The 9,968-nt window shown below is 44.1% G+C and overlaps 1 protein-coding gene across 1 annotated transcript in view; it reads left to right on the forward strand.

Moving 5' to 3' along the window:
• ERMAP (erythroblast membrane associated protein (Scianna blood group)) overlaps nt 1–9,755 on the forward strand; it is a 14,351-nt gene extending 4,596 nt beyond the window's left edge. Inside the window, exons 3-11 of the mRNA XM_015594058.2 lie at nt 212–550; nt 1,243–1,359; nt 1,896–1,928; nt 2,954–2,986; nt 4,756–4,776; nt 5,565–5,585; nt 5,685–5,711; nt 5,803–5,829; nt 7,416–9,755. Coding sequence (XP_015449544.1) covers nt 212–550; nt 1,243–1,359; nt 1,896–1,928; nt 2,954–2,986; nt 4,756–4,776; nt 5,565–5,585; nt 5,685–5,711; nt 5,803–5,829; nt 7,416–8,116 — 1,319 coding nt within the window. The 3' untranslated portion in view covers nt 8,117–9,755. The remainder of the gene's footprint in view (nt 1–211; nt 551–1,242; nt 1,360–1,895; nt 1,929–2,953; nt 2,987–4,755; nt 4,777–5,564; nt 5,586–5,684; nt 5,712–5,802; nt 5,830–7,415) is intronic.
• The last annotated feature ends 213 nt before the right edge of the window (nt 9,756–9,968 follow it).

Genomic DNA, 9,968 nt, shown 5'->3' on the forward strand with positions numbered 1-9,968 from the left:
CTGCCCAGGATCTGACCAAAGAGTCCCAAAAGTAAGGCGGCCTGGCTAGGGGCCTTATATCTTCTTGGATTCCGTTTCCGCCCCCCAATCCTTTCCAATGCCCCTACCAAGCTCTCTCCTTTCCCAAGATATCCCCTTCTGCATCCCTTGTCAAGCTCTTGCTCTCCCATCGCACCCACACAGCGTTGTTCTTTTTGTCTGCACTGCGCAGGGGACGCCGGCAGGTTCTACCTGGCTCCGCTAGGGGGCATAGCCAAGCTGCTCTGCCCTCTCCCGCTCTCGTCTGTCACGGTGCTCCCGGAGGTGCGGTGGCTGCGGTCCTCGCCCTGGGGACGCTCGCAGGCAGTTCACGTGTTCCGGGATGGGAAAAACCGCGAGGAAGATGTGATGCCAGAATATAAGGGGAGGACGGCGCTGGTGAGAGACGACCGAGAGGGAAGTGTCACACTGGAGATCCGCGACGTCCAGCTGGAGGACCAAGGGCCATACCGATGTCAGGTCCAGATTGGAAACCTCAGTCGAGAGGGCACCGTGATCCTACAGATTGCAAGTTAGCCATTTTTCAAAGGGGTCTGAATTATGGGACAGGGATTATTATCGCACCATTTTGCAGATGGCAAGCCAGGCTTGGAAAGGCTCTATCTCCTGCTTAGGGTCCCACGGTGGATGAGCGAGGACTCACACCCGGCATAGACTCTTCATCATTTGTCATAATGCCTCTTCTGCCCTTTTTTCTTCTCTATTTCTTCTTTCCTTTCTCCTTTCTCCCCTGCCTAGGCTTTAGACCTGTGCTGTAGCAGGGCAGAGAGGTTGTTGACTGCTGTTCCACTGCAGAGTGAGGATTTGAAGGGGGAGGCAGGTGTTGCTCATGAGAAAACTACAAGTGACTATTGAGGAAGCTCCTCCAGCTCTCCAAAGAACCTGGATAATTTTTCCACCGAATTATAGGGCAGGATGAAGTCGTGATTGAGAAGCTGAGTTTAACCTATTGTCTTCAGGCAGGACCAATGAAACCATTCCCGAGAGATGAACATCTCATTTTAAAGTCATCCCTGGGTCATCCGGGGTTTGAGTTTCTGAGAGAAGCAAAGAGCCTCGCCAATCTTGGCTGGAGTTCTCTCCCTAGAGGTGATGGAGACAGTTGGGATGTGTCTGAGCCATCTTCTATCTGAAGTGCGACCCTTGGCCTGAGAGAAGCTCTGAGATGTCTCCTGAGGGTTGTCATTGGTGGTTTCGTTTCAGCCCCATCTCCAGGAAGGATCTCCTCCTCAGCATTGGCTCTTGCTGTGATCCTGCCTGTCCTGGGGCTTCTCATTGTCCTGGGCATTTGCCTCATCTGGAAGCAAAGAAGATCAAAAGGTAACTAAGTGGTAAGGGAGCCCGGGCTGGCAGGAAGTGGGACTGCAGCTTCTCTAGGAAAAGGCCGGGAGGAAGGACACATTGACATGATGGTTATCCATAGGCTGGAGACCCTGCAAGTTGGCTGGGAGACAACTGGTAGAGCCAAGCTCTGGAGACTCATAATTCAGAGAGGATCAAAGAAACTGCAGAAAGCTCATGGGAGGAGCTATGAATTCTCCTCTTTTGAACAATTAAAAATAACTGATCATGCCAGTCTTCTAATTAATTTAAGAAATCCAGTTTTATACATTGGATAAATATGACTGCATTTCGCAGGATCTCAAGGTTGCACAGCACCTTGAAAGATACATATTCCGGACACTCCTATCTCTATCTGATGGTTTGAAGACCCTCTAATCCTTTCAAATGGCCGCACATCCACAGTGACAAGGAACAAAATCCTACTCAGGCAGCTCGTCCTCAGACAACTCCGCCTGTTGGAAAAAGCCTTTCTTTAAGCTGAGCTGACATCTCTCTCTCTCTCTCCCTTCCAGAGAGGCTTCTCTATGAACAGGTGATGGAGGTAGGTAAGTGTCCTGGGATGGGTAGGGATGTTTCTCTGTTTTGCTCATTTTTGTGTCCCCAGAGCTCACTAATCTAAATTCCATAATTGAAAATTCTAACATCTGCTGCTTTGGGTGGCAGTGGTGGTGGTGAGGCTCTATACCTGTTGTTTCCAGTCCTTGCTGACTCTTACTTATAATAGTTTACCTTATAATAGTTTACCTTACAGTATGTCTGTGAACTCACTGCTTGGTCTTATTTTGTGGGAGTCATGTAGATCTAACATGGGAGAAGTCTTTATTCATTCAATAAATAATTGATAATTATCTCCTAAATGCCCTGGACTATACTAGATGCTGGGGACACAATGGTAAATAAAAGTGGACACAGCCTTTGCCATTCTGGAGCTTTCAGTCCAGTCAGGGAGGTATATATGAATTAAGTAATTATACAAATAAATGTCAAACTATGACTGTACAAATGGAAGTTCTGGGAGCTGGGAAGACTCTGACCAGGAGGAGCCAACCAAGTTTCAGAGATGGTAGAGGAGTCCCCAGAGAAAGTGATTTTTGATCTGGAAAACAGGTAGGCATGGGGGAAGAGGGAACAGAAAACCATCCACAGCAGAAAGAACAGCTTGAGAAAGAAACACAGTGCAGGAGAGAGGGGGAAGGTGACAGGGGACAATGAAACTGCAGAGTTAATCAAGGGCCAGGCCACGTGAGGCCTTGTAGATCACATGAAGGATTTTAGTCTTTCTCCTTAGGGCAGTGGTGAAGCAGTGAGAGAGGAAATCTCTATCGGAATTGTGGTTTGAGAAGCTCTCTCTGGCTGCAGTGTTAAGAGACCAGAAGGAGCAAGACAGGATGTGGGGACAATTTGGGTCACTATTTCTGTCATTCAGATGAGAGATGATGAGGGCTTGGATCAGGGAGGTGGAGGTGGCGATAGAGGTGGACAAGCTCAAGAGCAAGTAAAATCAGTAGGAATTAAGGATCTTCAAGGTAATGACATAGAATTTCATCTTATTTTGCTTTTCTCCCTCTAGAAAATCTTCTCGCAGATCATGCGAAAGAAAAAGGTAATTATATGTATAGAATAGGGAATAAGGTGTAGGGGATATATAACATCTTTCTCCTACATAAATGCTGACAGTCTATTATTATGTGTACATTATATATGTATACACAGATATCCTCCCTTAATATTATTAGAATTTATCTTTTAATATGAAGGAGCTCTAGAGTTGGTGGCAATGGGTGAGGGGATGCTCGTGGTAAAAATTGATAGGTCTGGATTATCTAAGCTCCTTTCATTAGCTCCACCAATCATTAAAAAGACAGTCTATGTTCTATCTAAAAATATGAATATAGTCATATGTAATGTATGAGAATCTCAAAGATCTATATGGAAGTTGCATTGAGACAGGCAGGGTAATACAATGAGAGCATCACAGGCTCTGGAATCAGTGACACCTGGCTCAGATCATGGGTCTGCCACTTACCGACCTTGGATAAGTTTCTTTACTGGTCTGAGCTTTGCTTTGCTCATCTGTAAAACAGGATTAATAAATCTCTTCACCTGATTGCTTTCAGGATTAAAAGAGACAAGTTAAAAAAAAACAAAACCCCAACTTCTATTACAGTGTCTGGAACTCCTTACCCTTATTGACATTTCTCCTTCATTAATGGAATATTTGCTCTGGGCCACGGAGGGTAAAAGTTAGACAGGGTACAGAAATACAGGGCCTCTGCCTTTTGAAAATCTAACAGGGAGGATAAGTTGATGGTTCAGAAATGGTTCCACACGCAGTGATTTTGGCATCTCCTCTCTTCTTCCCTTTATGTCTCTTTCCAGCGGGTGAAAGTGTGGGGGTGCACATTTCAGGGACACCGTGGCTGTTCTGTCCAGGAGTAGAAGGCATAGTGTGTTACAGAGGTGAAGGCCTCTGACTAGGAGTCAGACAGACTTGGGCTTGAATCCTGCTTCCTTGGTTACTTACTACTTGAGTGGCCTGGGCAAATTTCTATGTCCCTCTGAGTCTCAGACCACCACTCTGCAGAATGGGCATAATAATCATATGCACCTCACATTGTTGAGAGGATTCAGTGCTTACTTTGTTATAAGAACAGGACACAATAAATAAAGGCTATTGGTAGTGGGAATAGTAAAAAAGAAACTATAAGCCCCTACTCAGCTTCACTGCCCCAGTGCCTAATGCCTAACACATGCCCAGCCTTTAGCACATGGCCTGGCAGTGGACTCAAATATATAACTTCAGTTATCTGGCATTGCCAGGGCTAAGGGAAAATGTGGGCCCGATGTCGCCTCCAGAGAAGCCACAAGTACTCCCTCGAAGCATATGAAGCATTTGGAGACACATATGTCTCCAAACCTTCTGGAATCTCCACATCAGTGACTCTCTCAGGGGAGTTACTGCAGAGAATAATAAAGTTGTGTCAACAAGTCAATGCCAGCCAGGCCGTTAGCTAATTTTCACTGCAGATATTATAAACAGTAGGCTATAAAAGGACAGCAAGGCATACACGATGTACACATAGTTACAAGTGTTTCTGTACATTTGTACAGAAACCAGGCAAATGAAACCAGGCAAAAAGGAAGGGAAGAGGAAGGCGGAACCATAGACCCAGGCAGTCTGGTCCTTGGGAAAGTGGCACCAGCACTACTGGATTCCCCGGTCTGCCCTTTGGGTGCTGTGACTGGATCAGCAGCTGACAGGAACGTCATCCTTTCCACTGTGGGTGCGGGGAACGGAGTGACAAGATGATCCTTCCTGGGTTCAGGGATAAAGCAGACATCTGCTCACTCGTGCCTCTTTCTGTTTTTTAGGAAGGCTCCATAATGCCCTCAGTAAGTTCTGCTGCTCATCTGTGACACAAACCTCCGCCTGCCGACATCTTTGCTTTAGGATGGGTGTCTCAGTTTTACTTCCTGGGGCAGAAGGGAAGGGGCAAGGGTACTTCAAGCTGTGGGGTTGGGGATTTCTTGGCTCTCAAAAGCCTCTTTTCTCCACTGTTCCCTGGTTCTTTCTTGCATAACTCATACCTAGTCTCTAAATGGGAAATGTTTAACCAAGAAGAGATGTAGCTCCCGTAGATAAAGCCATCTGGAAGACCCTTTTATCGCCAGGCATGTAGTTCCCTTAGGTGGGGTCTAAGGTGGATGGATCCTCATTAAACCGAAAATGTGGAGCGGTGACTTCACCATCTCAAGTATGAGAACCTCTTTATAACAACAGCAAAAAAAAATATTCAACCATCTGACATGTCTATTTTATTTTACATCGGGAAAATATATATGAGGAAATAGAAATTCAGTGATAGTTTTAAATGAATTTATATTTTAATCTTCTCACAACATCTGCATATGATATGTTGTCATTGCCTAGATGTGTGAGATGTGTTGTTTGTTCAGTCTGTAGGTCAGGTTTGGCTCACTTAGCAATTGCTGACCCTCTGTAGTATCACTGGGGACCCTGAGTGCACGGCTGGCAGCCATTGCTGTTGCAAGCGCTGTCATGGGGAAGTTCAGGACACGACTAGTGAGGAACTGATATGGGAATTTGGTTGGGATGGGTGTGTAGCATTATGGGAATGTGGAAGCCCTCGTTCTCATTTGTCAAACTTTTTATTCTTTAGAGAAACTCCGGAGTGAACTGAGTAAGTTTTCCATTTTCTTATAACCTCCATACCAACTTCTCTCCTGTTGATTCTGTATTTCCAGTGATAGCTCACACCCCTTGTTTCTTTTTTTTATAGAGTTGAAAAGAGCTGCAGCCAACTCAGGTGAGATGCACTGTCCCCGGGATTGACCCACAGCCTCTGGGAGTTCTCCATTTCGTCATTGCTTTAACAATCCTTTTATAATGTCTTTTAGGCTGGAGAAGGGCCCGGCTGCACTTTGGTAAGTTACACCAGTCAAATCGATCCACATATCAGAGCTCAGTGCTCTGTGCCTTTGGGATGCAGACTTTCTTTTATTTTTATTAAGCCTGTTTATCTGCTTATTAAAAATTTTTAAATCTTTGTGACTGTTTTGGAGAGGTCACATTTATATTTAGAAAATCTCTCCTCTTTAAGAACACTGATATTCAGTTTAGTCTTCCTATGGGTTTTCTATGATTTTTCTTAGGTTTATTGGTTACTTGTATTTCTTTTTGTCTGCTCCTGTCCTATTGCAGCTACTTTTTGATTTATGTTTTGATTTATATATAAAATGTCTAGAAATTCTTTGTTTTATTTGTCACAAATTATTTTTCTGTGTTCTTTTGCGTTTTAATTTCCTTATATAATTTTTTATGACACATGAGTGTTTTACCTTTATGTAGTCATATTTATTCATCTTGTCCAGTGTAGTGCCTTCTGTGCTTTAAGGTTTGGAAAGTCTTTCTTGTCCCATGGTTGGGTAAAGAGTCAGTGCCCCTGTCTGTCTACACGCCTGCCACATTCTTCTTTCTCTGAAGATCAGTTTTATTGGGGGTTAGTGATTGAGATGCCCCAACAATGTAGACTACAGACATTTTTAGAGTTTTATTTTAAAAGATTTGCATATCTCTTTTTCAATTTATTCCTAAATAATTTGCATTTTATTGCTGCTCTTTGAATGAGATGTGTTGTTTTCACTGCTTTGGAGTCCTTATCAATTTTTCAGGCTGCTCATCCCCCTTTTGTTCACACTGTTTTCCTTCAGGCAGGTACAATAGAATTGATGAGTTGGCCACTTGAGAGAACACCAGGTCACCTTGGTTGGCATTCTGGGGTTTCGCAAACCCTTCTCACACTCAGTCTGGCTTACTCCCACCACCTTAGCAAGTACACATTTCATCGACTTAGCTCTCCAAGAAGAGCCTGTTTTCTATACTGGGCGAAGGAGCGAGACTCGCTATAACCTTCCTAATCCACGATCTGAAGGAAGACTCCTCTCTCTATTAACATTTAAAAACAATAATTATAAGCAATAATTTTAGCTAACAAAATGAGCATAACACACTGACTATGAACAAGGCACTATCTCATGCATTAGCTCATCAAATGTGCACAAAAGCTCTACAATGCAGGAGCTATTTTTCTCATTTTACAGATGAAGAAACTAAGGTTTGGAGATGAATAACAAGCCCAAAGTCATATAACTAGCATGTGGCAGAGTTGGGACTCAAATTTCCAATGTGGTTTCTGGGTCTAACATCAGACTGACGTGTATTATCATACATTAAATTCCTTTGGACCATCGAAGACAAAAGCAGTATTTCCTAAGGATTCTTCACAGATGAAAAACTTTCTCCTCTTTAACTTAATACATGACCAGGAAATCTAGGAGAGCAGAAGACACTTTTCTTTGGTTCTAGTATATAAGGGAAAGGGAGAACCATGAACTAAGATGGGCCAATGACAGGGGTTGCAGACCCAGAGATTAGTTTTCCCTCCAAAGCTACCCAAAGATCCCATAAGAGCTAGCCTTCCCAAACCTCACCTCTCTGCGCTTCTCTGCAGTGACAGTGACCTTGGACCCCGACACAGCACATCCTAAACTCATCTTGTCTGAGGACTGCAGATGTGTGAAGCTTGGAGACAGAAGGCAGCCTGTGCTGGACAACCCCCAGAGATTTGATTTCGTTGTCAGCGTCCTGGGCTCCGAGTGCTTCATGGCTGGTTGTCACTACTGGGAGGTGTATGTGGGAGACAAGACCAAATGGATCCTGGGGGTGTGTAGTGAGTCAGTGAGCAGGAAGGGGAAGGTCACCGCCTCGCCTGCCAACGGACACTGGCTTGTGCGACGGAGTCGTGGGAACGAATATGAAGCTCTCACATCCCCACAGACCTCATTCCGCTTGAAAGAGCCCCCGTGCTGTGTGGGGATTTTCCTGGACTATGAAGCAGGAGTCATCTCCTTCTACAATGTGACTGACAAATCCCACATCTTTACTTTCACTCACACGTTCTCGGGCCCCCTTCGTCCTTTCTTTGAACCTTGCCTTCATGATGGAGGGAAAAACATGGCACCTTTAATCATCTGTTCAGAACTCCAGAAAGCAGAGAAATCAACTGTCCCCAAGCCAAAAGAAAAAGGCCATGCTAATGGAGATGTGGCCCTGAAGGTGGACTCTTCCTTACTGCCCCCTCAGGCACTGAATGTGTCCTGGCCTCCTGACCTTGGCCCGGCCCTCCAGGGGCTCAAAGTTCCTTATTTTTAGGGAGATTCCTTATTACCTGCTCCCTTGACCAACCAGCCCAGTGCTCTGGATTTTAGTCTCCTGGTCCAACACTGGATTCTGGAACATTTTATCACCTTTCCCTGAATCCAGAACCTTTTGTGGTTTCTATTTGTACCACCTTTCTCCCAGGGCTCAGTTCTAAATCTTATCTCCTCCTGGTCACTTGCCACTTGCCCTGGAAGAAGTCTTGAAAACCAAATGAATAGTCAGATTAGGTTTACGTGGTAATGTTGAATGTGTGTCACTGAAATCCAGGGGTTCTCTATTCAAGGGGTTATGTAGAAGGACTTCATCCCACCTCATCCTGCACTTAGGCCTTTAGTCATGAAGTTATGGGGCCCAGTCCCTGAATCCTTACTTATATCATCAAGAATTGCTTTTCTCCTTTTCTCAGTTCAGGCCTCTAGCTCCTAAAGCCATCTTTTTTCAAATGAACATATTTTGGATCACGCTCTCTTCCTTCTTCCTTCTGGAATATAGTATGGGGGCAGGGCAGAGGGGTAAAACATACCATCTTTTATTTCCTTGATGCTGTGCTAATGTACATGTTTTCAAAGCTAATTTACCTATTGATAATAACCAGAAACAGAACTTTAAATGTGGTAGCCGCAACCTTGAAAAGCCTCAGGAGTACAATCAGGGAGCTGGGAAGCACAGCTTCAAACACAGCAGCTCAGCTGTGTGTGGCCTTGAAAAGACAGCTACGGATGAGTCAGTTTGTTGCACTGGCCCTTTTGAATCCTCCCTAGGATTCGGAGAGGCCCAGCTTAAAAAAAAGTGGCAGTTTTAACCAGCAATGTAGGCACTTTTTTTTCTTCCATAACACATTACGCTGAAAGACTTGACTATTTGTGTAGCAAACGGACTCTTTGTGTAGCAAACAGGTCAGAGAATATTGATTTCAAATAGAAAGTTGATAGACCAGGTGTGAAAATAAATAATGAAACTGATTTTTTGGTGTGGATTGCAGAGAGAAACCTAGTCACTTTCAAGTCACACCACATATGTGATCTGGCTTCTTTTTGAAGATATTGGCTATCAGTTTGCAGATAGGTACTTGGTTCTACCCAACAGAAACTGGATCTTTTTGTCTGTCAGTTCTTTCTATTACTTTGTTAGTGCCTGTATTAGTCAGGATTCTCCAGAGAAACAGAGAAAAACTATATATCCTGGTTCTCAAGAGGTTATAAGGAATTCGGTCCTATGATTAGGGAGGCTGGCAGGTCCCAAGATCTGCAGGGTTAGTCCCCAGGGGAGCCCATAGTTTAGTTGCTGTCTGAGTGTGGAGGCCCAAGACACAGAGTGCCTATGGTGTGATTCCAGTTTGAAATCTGACAGGCTTGAGACCCAGGAAGAACCAATATTTCAGTTTTAGTCTGAAAGAAAGAAAAAAGTCTGAAGAGTGTCAAGTAGGAAGAATTTTCTCTTCCTAGGGGGAGGGTCAAGCCTTCAACTGATTGGATAAGGCCCACCAATGTTAAGGAGGGCAATCTTTACTCAAGCTAACGATTTAAATGTTAATTGCATCCAAAAATACCCGCACAGAAACACCCAGAATAATATTTGACCAAATATCTGGCCCCCCTGTAGCCTAGCCAAGTTGACACGAAAAAAATCAACCACCACAGTGCCCAAGTGGCATTTTTTGTTTGCTTTTGTATAGTTCTTAAATAAAAGTTTGTATTCCTTGTTTGGTGTGTTGTTATTTTCATTATGAATGAGAAGTTGTAGGAAAAGGCTTTGGGATGGTAAGAAAAACACATTATGGAATTGGTTTCCAAACAGCCTCGAATCCACCCAAGCAAGCTTTAACCACAATTAAAAACAAAGC

Source organism: Pteropus alecto, unplaced genomic scaffold, assembly GCF_000325575.1.
Source record: "Pteropus alecto unplaced genomic scaffold, ASM32557v1 scaffold170, whole genome shotgun sequence".
Classification (NCBI taxonomy): Eukaryota; Metazoa; Chordata; class Mammalia; order Chiroptera; family Pteropodidae; genus Pteropus; species Pteropus alecto.